General features: G+C 49.3%; 2 protein-coding genes and 2 non-coding genes across 4 annotated transcripts; 3 read left to right on the forward strand and 1 right to left on the reverse strand.

Moving 5' to 3' along the window:
- The first annotated feature begins 1,018 nt into the window (after window positions 1-1,018).
- PWWP3A (PWWP domain containing 3A, DNA repair factor) lies at window positions 1,019-11,018 on the forward strand. The gene is made up of 14 exons (XM_050910583.1): window positions 1,019-1,127; window positions 1,554-1,649; window positions 1,915-2,006; window positions 2,372-2,442; window positions 2,857-3,885; window positions 4,488-4,607; window positions 5,019-5,089; window positions 5,581-5,657; window positions 6,162-6,222; window positions 6,737-6,812; window positions 6,940-6,990; window positions 7,444-7,874; window positions 8,818-8,906; window positions 9,149-11,018. Exons 2-14 carry the CDS (start codon window positions 1,593-1,595, stop codon window positions 9,225-9,227), a joined length of 2,304 nt encoding a protein of 767 aa, XP_050766540.1. The 5' UTR covers window positions 1,019-1,127; window positions 1,554-1,592; the 3' UTR covers window positions 9,228-11,018.
- A 471-nt stretch (window positions 11,019-11,489) lies between these two features.
- TRNAF-GAA (transfer RNA phenylalanine (anticodon GAA)) lies at window positions 11,490-11,562 on the reverse strand. The gene has a single exon. It is a non-coding gene; the product is annotated as a tRNA-Phe (tRNA).
- Window positions 11,563-11,774: 212 nt separating this feature from the next.
- On the forward strand, window positions 11,775-11,848 carry TRNAN-GUU (transfer RNA asparagine (anticodon GUU)). Its single transcript has one exon. It is a non-coding gene; the product is annotated as a tRNA-Asn (tRNA).
- A 208-nt stretch (window positions 11,849-12,056) lies between these two features.
- On the forward strand, window positions 12,057-16,248 carry NDUFS7 (NADH:ubiquinone oxidoreductase core subunit S7). The gene is made up of 8 exons (XM_050910596.1): window positions 12,057-12,077; window positions 12,488-12,524; window positions 12,867-12,935; window positions 13,400-13,517; window positions 14,320-14,499; window positions 14,584-14,630; window positions 15,443-15,531; window positions 16,040-16,248. Exons 1-8 carry the CDS (start codon window positions 12,062-12,064, stop codon window positions 16,135-16,137), a joined length of 654 nt encoding a protein of 217 aa, XP_050766553.1. The 5' UTR covers window positions 12,057-12,061; the 3' UTR covers window positions 16,138-16,248.
- Window positions 16,249-17,479: the final 1,231 nt, after the last annotated feature.

The raw sequence follows: 17,479 nt of genomic DNA on the forward strand, positions 1-17,479 counted from the left end.
GGGGAGCAGGGGGTTGCACCGGGGTGGCCTCCCGGCAGGCGGGCAGCTCCCAGCCGGAGAGGCGGTAAAGAGAACCGCGTCCAGCCTCAGCGGCTCAGCGAGGCCCAGGGCCGGTCGGGGCCTACCAGGCCGCGGGGCCTCCCAGCGCCTGCCGGGGCGGTCGGAGCCTCTCAGGGCGGGGCGGGGGGGGCTCAGCTGCCGCACCCTGATGTCACGGTGCAGCTCTCCGACGCGACTACGTCACCACCACGGCCCCGTTGCCATGGCGCCCGCAGCCCGTGTCGCCCGGGACACGCAGGGGAAGCGCACACACCCCGCGCCCTTGACGTCACCGCCTCGGCGGGAGGGGGAAGTGACGCCAGCGGCAAGAACACTCCGCAGCGTCTATCTCCTCCGGCAGAAGGAGAAGTAGAGGGGCGGAGCAATCGTAGGAGCGGACGCTCTGATTGGCTGGAGCTTGTGTGTTTTGGCGGCGGGAAGGAGGTGTCCCGCCCGCGAGCGGGGTTCGCTGATTGGCTGTCGCGTTGCCGGGGGGAGGGCGGCGCATGCGCAGACGCGGGCGGGGCGGGCGGCCTGATATGGAGGGAGGCGGCGGGGCGGTGCTGTCCGCGTCGGGCTCGCGCACGGTAACCGCCCGCCCCCGGGGCCCTGAGGGGAGGGCGGCCCGGATCCTGGCACCGGCACCGGGGAGAGGGTGGCCCGGTCCCTCACGGTGGGGACTGGGGAGGGAAGCGAGGAAGGGCGGCCCGTCCCCCTCAGCGCGACGGGAGTCCCGCTGGCTGGGGGCACCGGGCCCGCTTCCCCACAGGTCCCGGCCCTTCCCTCGCGCGTGGGGCGGCCCACGCCGCCATTAGCTGACCCCGGCGCTGGGCGGCGGGAAGCAGCGGTGGAAGCCGGGGCGGGGGGGGGGGGGGGGGGGGGGGGGGGGGGGGGGGGGGGAGCCGGCTGAGGTGGAGCTGTTGGAGCCTCGTAGTTCCCTTAAACCGGGCGGCAGTGACAGGCTTCGTGTCCCTGCCCCGAGCCCGCCGGGCCTGGCGCTTCAGGGCAGCGGTAACGTCTGCTTCTTACTGTCTTTCGGTGGCAGGACCGCGTTCCAGCGTGCCGCGGAAACTTCAGTCTTCGGCTTTGTAAGTACCGGAAGATTTTCGGTAGTTGGTTCACTCAGATTATATTTATGGACTACGTATAAAAATTGGCACGGCATGGCGTAATTTCTAGGGTGTGACAAGTGGCCTCCATTATCAGGCTTTGGTAGTAGGGAGCTGCAGAACGTGCAGGCCCGCAGCAGCATTTTTTTATTTATGTGTGACAGTATTTTTGACGCTTATGCATTCAGTAAGACCTTCTTATGTTGCACAGCTATAGAAAGATACACTATTAGAAGTTAATTGTGGAGAATGCATGCAAAGTAATATCAGTCCAGTGATCTCAAAGGTAAAATGATACATAATTGTAGTAATATGTGTTCTATTTAAGTCCTATATCTCTTTAAAAAAGAAGACGACAAAAATGGACCAAGTGTTGGGTAACTCCTTTATTCCCTTTTTCTTCAGAGTACGCTGGAATTATCCTTTTCTTTGTGAAACACAGTCATGACAGATCAAGAGTATGTTCTTTGCACGTGGAAGAAGCGTTTATGGCCAGCAAAGGTAAAGCAGATGTACAAATGAGGAAAAATTTGTGGATATAATTTAGAAATTAATGAAACGGAGTAATAAGTAAGAGCTCTAAGTAAACACGTATATAGTTTAAAAAAGAGCTGTTCTGTAGAGATCCTAATACTGCAACCAGATGCCATGCAATATCAGTCCGTTCTGCGCTGTTCATACTAAGAATGTTTTGATGTCAGATCTGTCCCATAGTCTAACAGACTTGGTCAAGGATTTTAAATGTGTGTCTTTCTCTTTGATGTAGGTTTTGTGCAAAACTGGAGTTGCTGGGAAAACATCTGTTACTAACGCGAAGGAGACTTCTTTTAAAGTTGAAATACTTGGCTTGAAAGAACAGTTAAGTATCCTTGTTACTGTCATATGTTTCCACTCTTAGACATTAAAAAGAAGAAGTAATCCCTTTATCTGAAGATACCTGTGAAATGAGATCATTGATGTACAGAAGGATTAGATGGCTAACCCCAAACCCGTTGCCTTTTTAGAGCTGGCCATATAGTTGTCTCATGGAACATCCACAAACAACAGGCTGACTGTTACCTCAGGCATTCTTCATGTGTTTTTTTTTTTTCCTTAACTTCTGCTAACAAGTATGGGTTTGGGGGAAAAAAATATTGCAAGTTTATTGCCAGATGAAAGCAGCGTCATGCTGTTAGTAGTGTTTAATGCTGTGACATTTTCAGTCAGCTTTGTTGTATTTTCAGGATTAGTGTGAACTGTGCGGATGCTGTACCACTGAAGGAAGAATGTATAGAAAACATCGCCTCTAACTTAGGTGAGGAGATGTCAAAACATTTGCTGCCTTGTATATGTTCTGAATGTAAAATATACACAAAAACTCAACCTGGTGGACAGTAATTAGATATTTCACTTATGTATTTATTGAGGTTTTTTTTTCATTTCTTTTCCCCTCTTTCCATTCCATCCATAAAGTTTGAAAATAGACTAAACGTTATCACAGCTACTTTTGCTCTTCGCTCGTGTAGTGTGTTGGAAGGAATGGTGAAGAAACTTGTGTGTACTTCCATCAAAATAAGGTGTTGGAAGCTTGCGCTTTGTGTGTCTCTATATACTTTGCCTCAAGAATCACAGATGATTTAAGTGTTGTGTTGCATCTTAAACAAAAGATATAATATAAATAAAACTTGTTATATACATATAAAGGTTATTGCATATTCTTCTTCATCAGATCAAAGGAATAATTCGAGTGAGGCTGTGGAAGAACTGAAATATCGCCGTTCTCTTAAAATTGCCCTGGATATTTTGAATCAAAATGGCTCAGCCAGACAAGTACCACCTTCAGAAGAAGGACCAAATACTCAGTTGTCCCAGGAGAACAGTGCGGGATCTATCTCATCTACCCCCTTACGTAGATGTCGATCGCTCTGTCGCTCTAAAGAAAAACTGGAGCCTGAGACTTCCAAGAAGAAAAGAGAACAAAAAAGTAACCCCAGCCTGAAGGCTGATACAAAAAAACAAAACCAGAAAGGTTCTTTCATTTTGGAGGAGAGCGCTAAAGCGCATGAAAGTGGAACTAACCCTTCCAAATGTGGTACTGGGGACTTGTATAATACATCAAACTCAGATAGTCAAAATTGCAAAACACCAGAATCAAAATCGTCACCAAGACAGAAAAAAATCAAGCCCGGATTGCTGACAAAGTCCAAAACAGGAAATAAAGTCTCCCTTAAGCCCAAGGAGGAAAAAAGTAAGCAAGGAAGAAAAAGATCAAGAGGTGCAGGATCACCTGTGTCGCGTAGGAACGATTTCCCCAAGGATCAAGCACAGCCCCTTGCTGAGGAAGGGTCGCCCCTGTCTGTCCCCTGCAAGTCTGACACAGTGGTACCTGTCAGGAGGGCAAACACCAGAAGTCGACCTAGAAGGACGTTACTAGATTCCTCTTGTAAAAGTGCCTCGGATGGCTTGGAAAAAAGCATCAGTAGTGAGAGCGAAAGTCTGGCAAAGCAATTGGATGGAAGAAAAAAGCCAGTGAGTTTGAAACGGGTTAATGGAGAACAAGAGATCGGTGCAACTGTGTCCCCGCACAGAAAAAGGAAAAGCAGGAATCGCCCCGAATCTTCATCTGGGCCTTCTAACCATGGGACGCTTTCTGATAGCTTCCCCTCTCAGTGTAAAGAGGAGGAAAATAGGAATACTTCACATGTGGTTATGAATACAGTAAAGCAGTTTCAGCTGCCTGACTTTGAGGAAGATGAAGGTGGGCATATCGCTTGGGGAATGGAAAACTTCATCCCGTTTGATTGTCGAGCACTGTTACTCATCTTGGAATGTTGCGTTGCTTTTGTGAATGAGATTCTTAAATTGCTGATCTTAATTTTGGTTTAAGTTTTGGAGAAGCACAAAATGCAGTCGCTTTAATACTGGCTGAAAACTAGTGTGACGTGTAGGTTGTCTGGAGTTGTTTAGGGTTTTGCATTGAAAAACCATACTTAGCAGTAATTCTCACTCGTTACTAGATGACTTGCTAACTTCACGTGTAGGTTGGTTTTTTTTCTTTACTGCTATCTAGTAAGTGTGCAGGTCAGTGTCGAGAGGAAATGATGTTATGTAAAGGAACGGGCTGGCACAGAGTCCTGAAACCAGCCTGTTCTTGTTCCTTTCCCTTTTTCATCTTTTATTCAGATTATTAGGCCTTTACCTAGGCAGAGAGTGTGCGTGGCGTGGCAGACCCTTGTGTTACGGTGCCTCACGCTGCTGTGGGGTCACTTCCCGAGTTGTGTGTTTCGCCTGGTCTGAAGCTCGTGCTTCTTTAATCGCTATTCCACGCTTATGAACACTGGTGCTTGCTGCTGTTGGCAGGACTGGAATCGTCTGACCTGTCTTCAAAGATAGTTTCCTCAGAGAGTCTCTCTCGCCTCTCAGCTCTGGTAGATGAAGAGGAGGAGGATGAAGAACTTCCTAGTATTTTATCACATCAAGGTGAGGCATCAGTGTACCTATATGAGACTTCTTCACCCAAATTGGTGTGCTCTTTTAGGGTACGTGTGCTTCCAGTTTGCTGACGAGCCTTTCTAGAAAGTGAATCCAGCTTTGTTCAAGCTTGGAATAAAATGCATTCCTTGGATGCCCCAGAAAGGCTTTTTGAAACAGAATGAAACGCAAATCATTGTGAAACTGGGCAAGGGCCTAGGATTGAAATTCCTGAGTCCCTGTATTCAGAACTACCTGGGCTGCGTTTGGGAGGGCGGGGTGGGGGGGTGCCCTGTCACCTTAGTCGAAACCTGTAAAAGCATTGAAGCGAAACTCCTGAAAGGAGGCTGATAAGAAAGGGCGAGCTAACTGTCTTGTCTCGTTTTTTTTAAAGAAAAATTACTTTATTTTTCATCATAGAACCACAATCAATTGAAGAAGGGATTTTGGTCTGGTGCAAATTGCGAAGGTATCCTTATTGGCCAGCAGTGGTAAGAACAGCTCGCTGCCTTCTTAGAGTGATATTGCAAGGGGTCTGATAAGGAGCAGCTTACCAAGTTCTTGAGTGTCTTTTGTCCTTCTTGACTTGCGTAGAGCTGGAAATGTTAAAGATCTTCCAGTAGAAGCATTCCAAAGATAATAGAAGTAAATTTGCGTATGACAAAAGCACATAAAAAATAAATGTGATGGATTCGCATATGTTTATATTGGAGCAGAGGATTACTACTGAGCCTTTATGTCTTGTATCACGAAGTAGGGTTGTTGTACCCCACTAACAAAAGAAAGAGGATGGGTCCTTGTGCACTACCAGAAATGCTCCATTGGGGTAACTTGCTATTCTTGCCACTTTAAACTTAGTTTTTCATATTTATGTAACTCCCTTTAAGTATGGGGTGTACTGTGTAACATCGATGGAAAATGTTCCTGCTTTGTAAGGGTATTAGGATTTTAGGAGGCTAATGAGACTTTATCCTTTCGACAGGTAAAATATGTGAAGTGGAAACACAGGAAGGCGTGTGTGCTGTTAATAGAAGGGAATACAAATAACAAGAAAAAAGGGTAAATGTTGTGGATTCTGATCGCGTTCTGAACTTTCAGTTTCTTTTAGTCAGCGTCCTGTACTCTCTTCCTGGTACAGGGCAATGACACTGCCAGTTAAAACTAAGGTTGGTCTCGGAGGGAGGGACCGAGCAAGGTGAGGATTCGCAGGTGTGGGCTACGTGCTTTATCGTGCTGCCGGTTGAGACAGGCCGGCATTCATGCAAACGGCTGACGCTTGTGTGAGCAATAAAAAAAGGGCTGGGGACCCTGCTAGTGTTTTTTACATGTGGTGCCCAAACTTTCCGGAAACACAGGCCTGCTTTTAGTTTTGTTTTAAAGCCAGGTACTTCTCATTTGTTAAAAGGTTCCATAGTTATATTATGAAAACCAAAACTAGTAAAACCTGCGTTCCGGAGTTCCTTATGAAACCTAATTTTCAGGGAGGTGTAGAATTGCAGTAAATAAATAGAGGTGCAGCTCAACTGCCTCTTTTCCCTAACTGTGTTTCTTTGTTTCTTCAAGTTTCTCAATATCTCTTAAGAATCTGAAGCACTTTGATTGTGAAGAAAAGCAGGACCTCATAGTAAGTACTACCAGTAACATGTAACTGCAAGCATATACATGTGTTGGAAAATAAAGTTATATACACCGGGTATAACTGACCCTGCGGGAGGAGTGTGGTGCAGCTGGCTGGTCTGGGTGTGTTCAGGGTTCTCTGTTCTCTCTCACTATGCAACAAAGTAATTAAACATAATTCGTGCTCCACAAGATGGAGAAAAATAGGGGAAGGGGATCCCCCAGGAGCTTTTTCCATCTCAGTGAGGCTGCTGCTCAGAATACCTGTGTATGGGGAAGGCAGGCAGTTGCTGGGGGCTCTCACTGTGGTGTTTTCACTTGTGGGTTTTCTACATACAACAAAGCCGCTCTCACGCTGCGTGACAACGTGATGGCAGAAGTTGAATTTCAGGAGTGCAGAAAACTGCAAGTAAACTTTGATTCGTTATCGTTAGCTGTTTCTGTTACCTGGTTAGTGTCGTAGACCTAAAAGCTTCAATAGGCTACTCTTTTTAGGACTGTAAATGGCTCTTGTTTTGTAGGAACGAGCCAAAGAAGATTATCGCCAAGAAATTGAGTGGTGTATTCGATTGATTTCTGACTATCGAATTAGAGTAGGTAAGCAGATGAGTCGGATGATGTCATCTGTTCTGATATACATCAGAAAAAAGATAACACCAAAACGATCAGCTTTGTTTCATAGGCTTAATTGAACGGATAAATAACCATGTTCTGGCCTTTTTAGGTTGTCATTCTTTTACGGGATCCTTCTTGGAATATTTTGCTGCTGATATCAGTAAGTGAATTCATTATCTTTTGTATTCTTCTCTCAGTAGGTAAGGTTAGCTCTAATGTTCACACACGTGTGTTGAGTTAGGCATCAGACCCAGTGAGGGGGTACCATTGAAATTACTGCACACCGTTACTGCACTCTAAGGTTTTTCGGTCCCACAACAAAAGTTAAATAAATATTGATTGTTAAAGACAATCAGGTAACTGGTTACTTCACATTGTAGAGTGTTCATTTCAGAGCTCCTGTCAGAGTTTCAACTCCCTAATATTTTTTTTTTCTTTTAAGTCAAAATTAAGATTTTGTTGTTGTGTTTTTACCCTCTTTGGCAGGGGAGGAAGAAAAACTTCTCTCTTATCAAGAAGGTCCCTTATTTTATGTTTGTATATGTAAGTGTGTATGTGAGAAAGCCCCTTGTTTTGTGTATTTAAGTATGAATGATTGTGGCTTTTCTGTCAGGCTACCCAGTTAGAAAGGAAGGTTATCAAGGTTTAGTCCAAATGAGCTTTCCAAACGCGGCAGAGGAAGATGTTGAAGAGTCTTCATCAGAAACGTCACCTCAGAAGCCCTCCAAGAAACTTCTTCCTGACAGAACAAGAGCCGCTAGAGATAAAGCGAATAAAAAGATAGTGGAGTTTATAGTGAAGACTAAGGGGGCCGAAGAGCATCTGTTGGCTATTTTGAAAAGCAGAAAACAATCCCGGTGGCTGAAGGAATTCCTGAATTCAAGTCAGTACGTGACCTGCGTTGAAACTTATTTAGAGGATGAAGAACAATTAGACCTTGTAGTGAACTACTTGAAGGAAGTATATCGTGAAATAGATGCTAAAAATCTGCATAAAATAAGTGGAGATGGAATAAAATTTATTTCGGATGTCCTTTTGCCTGAAGTAAGTAAACATGAAACACTGAGAAAAGTAAATGTAAAAGTAAGTCAATAACGCCAGCGTTATGTGATTCGAGTTTAATGACTTAGTGTTCCCCGGGAGCTGGGTGGTGCTTGAGCCGGGCAGGTATAGTCACGCCTGCCTACAACTTGGGTCACGGTCCCTTCAGCTCAAGGGGCGTGAAACTGTGCTTGGTTTCTGTGTGTATCTTGGGCAAAGAATATTAAAATCGGTGCAGGAGGCTCTTAAGCCACGTTCGTGGGCTGGTAATCGGAGAACAAATATGTTTACATTACATGTTGGAGAAAATAAGTAAGTAAAGCCCCAGTATTAATCCCTGCGTGCTTCCTGCGGGTGCTGCAGATGTTGGTATTAGTAGGCTGGCAGGGTTATGGGCGAGATGTGAACCAGTGTAATTCCAAATGCTGATTTTTAAGCCATTAGCACAGAATGGGGAAGCTTTAGGTAGTAGGATGTTTTTAAAGGCAGAATGATTGCTTTCTGGTGTATTTTGATTACTTCGGAAACTCTTCAAAGCTTTGTTTGGGTTTTTTTTTTAATTTGGCAAGTTATCTCTGGGTTTTCTTGGGGTTTTTGTGTGTCTGGGGGGGGGTGGGTTGTTTGTTTTTTACAGTTATACTTTTAGATACTTATTGCTCTTCCTAGGAACTTTCCTGGGAGAACACTAGTAACTTCTGTAGAAACAAAATTACTATGAAGAATATCTTAATCTGGTTATAAAAATACTCTCCTGGGAATGATAAAGGACAACTTTGTATTATTTATTTGAGAACTTCAGGTACACAACGAGCAGTTTCATCCAGGTTTCCTAAGTGACTGAGGAACCTTATTCTAAAAATGTGCTCATCTACTGAGGCAGTTTGAAATCACTGGTTGTAATTTAGCTTTTGTTTCACGAGTATAAATGAACTAAATACTTTTATAGGCCATCATTTATGCGATTTCTGCTGTGGATGACATAGATTATAAGAAGGCAGAAGAGAAGTACATAAAAGGACCATCTGTGAGCAAAAGGTATCTTTTTATTTTTAATATTCTCTGAGTTTTTCTTACTAGTTTACCGTTTATACGGAAAAGTGAGTATAAGGGCAAGAGAGTTCAGTATCCTCCCTTCTGTAAGGCAAGCTTTCTCATTGTCTGAGTAACAAAATGATTAAACATGGGAAACGTTCTTGCTGAGTTACTGTAACACTCTGCAAACTGTTTAATATGTTAAGATTATTTTTACTACAGAACTTCAATGTATTTCTTTTCAGAGAGAGAGAAATATTCGATGAAGAAATTCTAGAAAGAAAAAAGTGGAAGACCAAACTAGCGTCTGCAGACAGCGTCTGAACAGTGGTACAAACTTTCCCAAGTTATACTGGCACTGAGTGTATATAATGAAGTGGTTATTTGTACAAAAAGTGTAATTCTTACTTTTTAAAATTCGTGTGTATATCTTCAAAAGCTGTAGTCACTATAATGCTGTACTACTGTCAGATACAGTTGTATCTTGAGTCCTCGCTCTCGATTCTGCGTGCTGGAGCTGCAGACTGCTTCCCTTGGTCTTGCCGTGTCGAACTGCCTGCGAGACGACGCAAACCGCGTAGGAACGCTGCGGTGTGCGGCCGCCTCAGTCCTCACCGTTCGGTGCTCTTAACGTGGAACTTGCAAAGACTGCGAGTGTTTTGCAGAGCTTCTTGATATAACGCTAAGTTCTGTATGAATTGTTTTGGCCAAATGTCTGACAAAGGAAGGGCTGTTGTCCGCAAAAACATGTAAATTATGTAGCCCCGTATTGCCTGATGCCTGTACTGCTACTGAACGTACGCAGGTTTCCTGTCTGAAAATGTTTCCGGCGGGTTGCCTATTCTTGCTTTACATGTCTCTCAAAGTGTGGGAAATAAAATTGGTACCTAGTGCTGCCATCTGAATAACAAAGGCTTTGTTTTTGTTGATAGGACAACTGTAAAATTCAGTGGAAAAGGAATCCAATGTTTGCTTAAAAACCAAAACCCGTTTGCTTTTCCATTTAAAAGTGAAACAGTTTTGAATGCTGTTTTATTGGTTTTTTTGAGGCCATAATTTTAGAAACACTTTTAATTGTCTTTTTCTATCTGATTTAAGTATCAGATTTAATCATGTGCTGTTCCCTCCGCCAGCTTTTGCTAAAGCTGTAGCATATTGCAAATTGCCTTTGACAGACTTGCAGTGTTATTGAGAACTGTTTAATGATAAAAACCCAATGATCACTATTTTTCTATATTATAATGACAATGTGATCTACTTGCTTGTCCAATAGAAACCAAGATGATTTGAAATTAAGGAAGAAGTTTAAATGTAAATTGGGATACAGATGTGTATTCTGGCTACAGTAATTATCTGAATATATTTTAATTACACTTTTAATTACTCTGTACTCTCTAATGAGTTTCAATATGCATTTGGAATCCTTGTTCACGTTATCGAAGGGACATTCACAAGTACCTAAATTATAGGAATATAACAGGTATTTAACTGGACTATCCTTTATTTTTCATTAAAACCTGTGAGAAGGGATAATGCATTTTCTGTGACGGTATAAAAACTCAGTGACGAGCTGATAGAGTTTACCTCGGGAGCTGTGAGTGGCCCTTCCCAACGGAGACGTCTTGGGTCACGTGGAGTTGTTCCAGAATGCAGAAGCTTCCAGCCCGTGAGCCCGGCTGCTGTTTGTGGCGATTCAGGGGTCAGCGTATCCTCGGGTTCTCCCTCCTTTAAAACGTAATCATGTGTACGCTTCTCCATTAAAATTCCTGTTAAATACTGTTAAGGTTCTTCTTCAGACCACTGCACAGCAGCAGAGCTCCCCGATCGCCCTGCCTTTATCTCAGTCCTTCCTTTTCATACCTTCCGCCTGATACTGTCTTACTGTGATTCGGCGTGGACAAGTTCTCATTTCAAAAATCCAACTGCGTTCTCCCCGAGGATGGCTAAGAGCGCACGTTGCGTTGAAGCACTCTGAAATGTTTACATCTTTAAAAACCACTTTCAGCTTCTGAACCAGATGTTGAAGGTTACTTACAGTACTACTCATACCTCGAGACCAAATTCAGTCTTGCGATGTAGAGGCTTATGTGGCCTTAAATCAATTAAAGTTGGATGAAGCGAATCATCAAAGGCTTGTCATTACTTTTGTTTAAATATGCGCATTTAATTCAAGCACCGATTTTAAGCTGTGGTCTCTGGTGCGCACAGGCAGACGCTTCAACCTGAATTTTACACTGGGCGAAGATTATTTTTGTCTGTCGGATAAAACTGTAGTATCACAGTTTCATGTTATTAAATGCAGGGGTGAGTACAAGCAAGCAAACTTACTGTTCTTGTGCTTTATTTAGAACAGATACTCGCACGCATCGCCTCTGCCCACAGCAAGCCCCTCGTTAGGGTTGCCCGGTTTTCGTCCATGCACCCTCACGTCCGTACCTGCCTCTCTGTGTTTCTAGGCCATTAAAACGGCTCGGAGCTGGGTTTGGGGAGGGTGCGATGCGTTCACCGACACCTGAAAGCCCCGGGCGGGTTTGGGAGGTTAACGGGGCGCTTTGCAGCCCAGGGCCCGGCAGGAAAAGGAGAGGCTGCCGAAACCCGGGATCGAACCAGGGACCTTTAGATCTTCAGTCTAACGCTCTCCCAACTGAGCTATTTCGGCTGCACGGGAGCGCTTCTTTCCCCCCCCCCCGCTCCCGTGAACCCCTCCCGCCGCGGTGGGGCCGGGCCCGGCGGCGGGGGGGCACCGAGCACCGGGCGGGGCGGCGGGGGCCGGCACACGGCACACGGGACACGGCGGCGGCGTGTGGCGGCGAGCACCGGCGCGGTCCCGTTGCCCACAGCGGCGGGCGCGGCGGCGGCGGCGGCAGCGCGGTCTCTGTGGCGCAATCGGTTAGCGCGTTCGGCTGTTAACCGAAAGGTTGGTGGTTCGAGCCCACCCAGGGACGGACGATTCTTTTTCCTCCGGGGCCCCGTGGCACCGGGACCCGCCCGCCGCCTTCCCCGCTCCCGTTTTGGCGGAGGCCCGGCGGGTGCCTGCGGAACCCCCCCCGCGCCGCCCCGCGTTCCCCGCCGGCGCACTGAGGCGACGTACCGGGTCCGCGCCGGGCCGCTTAGCGGGTGCACCGCGCCCAGAGGTTGCCTGAAGGGCTGCGGGCGAGATGGCGGCGCTGGGCTGTGAGCGGGGCCGGGGGACCGGGACCGGGACCGGGGCTGGGTGGAGGCCTCGGCCCTCTGCGGAGGGACCGAGCCGGGAGGGAGGCCTGAGGGGGGCCTGGGCCGCGCTGGGGGCTGCGGGGGCCCGCCTAAGGGCTCTGGGGCCCCGCGGAGGGGACCGGGCCGGGCTGGGGGCTCCGGGGCGAGGCAGGGAGCGCAGCTCTCCTCGGGGGTGACTCTCGTCCGTGGGGCTGAGGGCCCCGGGGAGCGGACGGGATCCGTGGGGTGTCCCTGTCCCCTCCGGGGCAGCGCAGGGCTCGTCCCCGGGGCGGGGGTCCCACGTTGAGCTCTCTCCCGGGTTCGGGCCGTTCCCTTTCTCCCGGTAACGGGCTCCGGCCGGAGCTGAGCTCTCCCGTGCTCTCTCGTTGCAGGTCTTCGCCTCCCTCGGCGCGCCGTGCTGGCCTGGCGGTGAGGGCCGGGGCTGGAGGGTGCTGGGTGTCCGTGCGTGTGAGCGCTGGCGCGGGGGGAGCCGGGGCCGTGGCACCCCTGAGCCCCGCCGCTGGCAGCGGCTCCCCCCGCGGCAGGGAGCCCCGCGGGTGAGCTGTGTCGGGGGGGCGGGTGGGAGGGCTGGGTGTTCAGCGGGGTTCTCTTCTCCGGCTTGCTCTCGCCGTTTCTGGGGCCGTTCTGCTCCCCGCGGGCAGAGCAGCGGTGCGAGCTCCTGCGGGGCCGAGGCCGGGGGGGGTGGCATGGATGGCGGGGGGGCTGTGCGACCGTGTCACACGGGGGGGCAATGGCTTTTCTTTTTCCCAGGCCCGGTGCTGTGACATCTGCGCGCACTCAGCTGCTCCATCAGACGCCGGTGGCTGACCGTGCTGACAGGTAACGCTGGCGCGTCGGGGCAGGCTCCTCCGCTGTGCCCTTCCTCCCGCGGGTGGGGGATCCCCGGCGGTGCAGGGGAAGAAACCTTCTGTTTGCTGTAAGCTCCGTCTGCACACGCATGACGATCTTTTCCTCGCTTCGCTTCTTAAAAGCCAGGATTGCCTGGCAGGCTGCTGTCAGTCCGTGAGCCCTGGGGGTGAGCCCGCCAGGCACCCTCTGTAATTTGGGTGCAGCGAGCAGAGGGGCTCTGCCTGAGCAACAGACTCCACAGACCTCCCCACAGCGGCGGGAGGGGAAAACCCTGTTATAAACACAGGCTCCAGCGGTAGCAGAGGGTGTGAGGTTGTCCGTAAGCAGTGTACCACAGGTTCTTCATGGGATCACAGCTCCTCGAGGCTAACGATTGTATTCTGCAGTTACGCTTAATAATTGGAGACTGATACTACTGCGCCGTTTGTCTTCAGCTCTGTCCAAGTCCAGCAGAAGAGCTCAGCTGTTGTCCAGAAAAAATCCTACGTCCCCACTAGCAAGGGCGAATATATCGTCACCAAACTCGATGACCTGATCAACTGGGCGCGAAGGGTGAGTCGCTGAAACTGTCGTGCTCGGTGGGGAGAAGTGGTTATCAAACGCTTTGAGGCGCTGGTGGGAAATGGATTTGAGCCATCTCCTCCTCAGGATAAAAATAGGTTCCAAATTCTCCACAGGGAAATAGCCGAGCTTCTTGGCCAGAGGTTGACGTTTGGGGTGCTGTGTCAGAGCGGGAGAGCGACGCTTAATTCAAGGGTGGTGCAACGCAGCGCAGGCTGCCTCTCTGAACAGAGCTGTCCTTCAGTAACGAGCAAAAGGCGCTTTCTGGTTTTACGTAGCTCTTGTGATGAGCAGCTGCTCCGTGCAGTGGAGAAGGCTGCCCAAGTGACACTGCCCTGGACCCGGTGTGCTCTGGCTTAGCCGAGTTTTGCCTTCTCCAGTCGCCGCTGCCCTTGTGCGGGGCTGCCGAGGTGGCCGCTGTAGCAGCGTGAGGTGTAAAGGGGAGAGTCTACGGCTTTGGGTGCATTCAGCATCTCTGAGGCTGCGAACGCACAGATCTCTACGCGTCTGCTTCCCTGGAGCTGTGGGTTTTGCTCTCCTGTGTAATGGCAAACGCTGTTTTCATTTATGATGCTCAAACAGACCTTGAAACTTTTCTGGTTCTGTTTGGGTTTTGCTCTCCTGTGTAATGGCAAACACTGTTTTCATTTACGATGCTCAAACAGACCTTGAAACTTTCCTGGTTCTGTTTCCTTTTCTGTCTGATCAACTCCTGCTCTGTGAGCCGCCCGCACAGGGTCTCGGCTCCTGCTTTCAGCGTTCTTACCTGCAACCCGCGTCTCTCCTGCTGCAGAGCTCCTTATGGCCGATGACGTTTGGCCTGGCGTGCTGCGCCGTGGAGATGATGCACATGGCGGCTCCGCGCTACGACATGGACCGCTTTGGGGTGGTGTTTCGAGCTAGTCCCCGGCAAGCTGATGTCATGATTGTGGCCGGCACCCTGACGAACAAAATGGCTCCGGCTCTTCGAAAGGTACAGACTGCGGCGGGTGCCTCGCGCACGGCTGCGTGCGCTGGGTGCGAGTGGAAAGCGGTCTGAAACGTCTGTGTTCTGCAGGTCTACGACCAGATGCCGGAGCCTCGCTACGTGGTCTCCATGGGGAGGTAAGTGCCGGGACATCCTTATCGCCTTCTGCTCCGTGGGAGAAATCTGGTGTCTCCGCTTGAGTGGGGAGATGAAGGGAGGGGAACCCATTTCTCATTTGTAGTTCCAACCCCTTGAATTATATAAAGAGGCCTTGTTACAAATGAAACATAAAGACTCTCTTTGATTAGGGTGAGGCGAATGATGTCTGTCAAGTCACTGTGAACTGCAGAGTCTTCCCAGTGAGAGATTCTGGGGTTTTTGCAGCTGCCAGAGTCCGGGGACTTGTATGTGTCCAGAATCTCAGAATTGGCGTTTAGATGAAAGCTTTCAAAATGCTGCTGCTGTGCAGCACGAAATCTGAGCTCCGCGGAGCTCTGGCACGGTGGAACCGACACCTTGTTCGTCTCCTGGGGCCGCTGGGGCTGCGGGCGGCCGTTTCACCGGGGCCTGGAGGGGACAGAAGGAGTTCTAGAAACGCTCTGTGCAGATGTGGCAAAATACAAAAGGTTTTGCAGTAGAGAGGAAGGACCCTCTGAACATCTGCTTTGTAAGAGGAATGAAAACGGTTCGGTTTGGTTGGATTCAGCTGGAAATGTAACAGCCTGCGAGCGTAGCCCCTGCCTTCCAGCCAGGGCTTGTGAAGAGGCCGAACGGGCACGGCGTAGACCTTGGCAGCCACTCCATCCCTTGCTGTAAAATCTGTGCGGTGGCTCCCTGCCTCACAGCACGCCGATGCCAGGTTCCCCTTCTCCTTTGCCTCCTGCTCGTCTTCCCCGGGGGCTGCTGAGCCGCGTTTAACAACGCGCTGAAACCCGCCCGTCTCTTGCAGCTGCGCCAACGGCGGGGGTTACTACCACTACTCCTACTCCGTGGTGAGGGGCTGCGACCGCATTGTGCCGGTGGACATCTACGTGCCAGGTAGGAAAGGCAGCTCTGCGTGCCACGGCGCTAACTCGGAGCAGGACGGGAGTGAAGTTAACTTTGTACGTCGGGACGGTGCTTGGTGTAGTTTTTAAAGATCTTTCCGGTTCAAACTGTGTTGCTAAAGTTGCAGGTGCTTCAGTGCGACCTGCCTGGGGTTTCCAGTAAGCGAGTGGAGTTCTTCTGGTGATGTTACTCACCAGTAACTGTTGCGTAAACTGTGGGCTGTAGTTTAGTCAACCGCATCCTCTCCTGTGCGATACCACCTTGCTTAAAGGCAGAGCGTTTCTACGTTTTATAAAGACCTTTTCAAAACACCCCATCGCTTTAGTGTCTTTAAACTGAAGGAGCCCTCTTGCTTTTATGAACCCTGCAGCCCGAGACATGCACAAAGCCCGAGGGAAATCACAGCCTGCTTTGGGGTAAAGCCCGTGGCTTGTCAGCTCTGCTGGCTACGTTTCAGTGCAGCTAGCAGCCCCGCGGGCTTCCCTTTTCTCTCTCGCAGGTTGCCCACCTACTGCTGAAGCTTTGCTGTATGGAATCCTGCAGCTTCAGAAGAAAATCAAACGGGAGAAGAAGATTCAGATCTGGTACAGGAAATAGCCTCTTATTTATGACCTGCCACTTACTGCCCACCCGGGGCGCCGGCTTGCATCCGTACGCACAATACATCGATACTCTCACAAGCCTTCCAATAAAACTCTACCTGGTTAAGATGCTCTTCTGTCTTTAATACAGCGCTCTTATCTAAAGTGTTTTTAACTCGTTTAAAAACTGAATTAAAAAGCAGGAGTTGAATTTGATAACATCCAGTGTGGTGTTTTCTGGTCTGAACAGCCCGTGAGGGAAGGAGAATGTTTGAAGTTACCTATCGTGACATAAATGCCCTGCCAGAAACCTGGGACTTGCTCTTTGGCTTTGTTAGGAAGTTTTGAGACTGATGCACGGCCAGGTGAACCCCGAGCTCGCCTCTTACTCGCCACCTGCTTTTTCTTTATAATTCCCACAAAGGATCTAATCAATCCTTCATGTCTGTGTGCACAATAGCCAGAAATTAATTATATTTCTGTAATGTAAGTAAAATATTAACGCTTAAAATTAGGATATGACTAATAAAAACGAATGCTGCAGCACTCTATAGCACGGTAGGAATAAAGCAGCCCGTGGCGGGCTTTGGTGCTGGATGTGTGCCGGGAGCCGGTGCGGTGGTCTGCCGGCAGCCCGGGGTGAGGAACAGTCACTGCAGAATTACGCACTTTTGAAAGACAAATAAATGGCTCTGAAACAGCAGTTGTGTGTCTCATGCCTTTTTAATGGATTTTATCCCTTCTGGGGAGGGAGAGGGGAAACGGCCTTTATGCGCTATTGGACTGCAAGGAGGTGGTCAGGATCGGAACTTGCTGCAGTCGGCTTTAGCCAGAAGTATCGGGGAAACTTCACCGGGGAGTTGCTCCGGGAGCCGCCGAAATGCCTCCAGCTGCCCCGGCCTCCCCACTGCTTCCGCCTGGTTGAGATTATTTGGCTCGTGTGTGGAAAGCCACCCTGCGAGTTCTAAAAATGATCCAGTTTTTAGAGAAAACATCTCCTCCTTCAACCCCTTTGGCTAAAGGCTCCGAGCCACACTCCTGAATTGCCGCTGAACTGAGGTATTTGGAGACGAGGGCGAGTCTTGAGTGGAAACCGGCCAGACGCAGGGTGGGACCTTCCTCCCGCAGAGCCCCCAAGACCCCTCCAGGGCAGGGGGGTGACATCCGCAGCGGGGCAGGGAGTCCGGAGACCCAGGGCTTCCATCCCAAGCCTCCAGCCATCTCCGGCCTCCAAGATAAATCGGCTGCAATCTTCTCTCATTAGCATCAAAGGAGATAAGAGCTTTTCTCCTCCTCGCAGTGCGCATCATCAGCCTCTCCTCTGCTTCCCGCGGCTTCGGGGCAGCCCCGAGGGCCGG

This window comes from Gymnogyps californianus, chromosome 24 (assembly GCF_018139145.2).
Source record: "Gymnogyps californianus isolate 813 chromosome 24, ASM1813914v2, whole genome shotgun sequence".
NCBI classification, from domain to species: domain Eukaryota; kingdom Metazoa; phylum Chordata; class Aves; order Accipitriformes; family Cathartidae; genus Gymnogyps; species Gymnogyps californianus.

Bases quoted from the DNA above. Each gene is read 5' to 3' on its own strand.
- PWWP3A (XM_050910583.1), top strand. From the start codon at position 1,593: ATGACAGATCAAGAGTATGTTCTTTGCACGTGGAAGAAGCGTTTATGG. The intron at 4,608-5,018 runs GTGAGGCATCAG...TTTTCATCATAG, and splicing joins TAGTATTTTATCACATCAAG to AACCACAATCAATTGAAGAA. The intron at 5,658-6,161 runs GTAAATGTTGTG...TGTTTCTTCAAG, and splicing joins ACAAATAACAAGAAAAAAGG to TTTCTCAATATCTCTTAAGA.
- NDUFS7 (XM_050910596.1), top strand. The intron at 12,936-13,399 runs GTAACGCTGGCG...GTTTGTCTTCAG, and splicing joins GTGGCTGACCGTGCTGACAG to CTCTGTCCAAGTCCAGCAGA. The intron at 15,532-16,039 runs GTAGGAAAGGCA...TCTCTCTCGCAG, and splicing joins GGTGGACATCTACGTGCCAG to GTTGCCCACCTACTGCTGAA.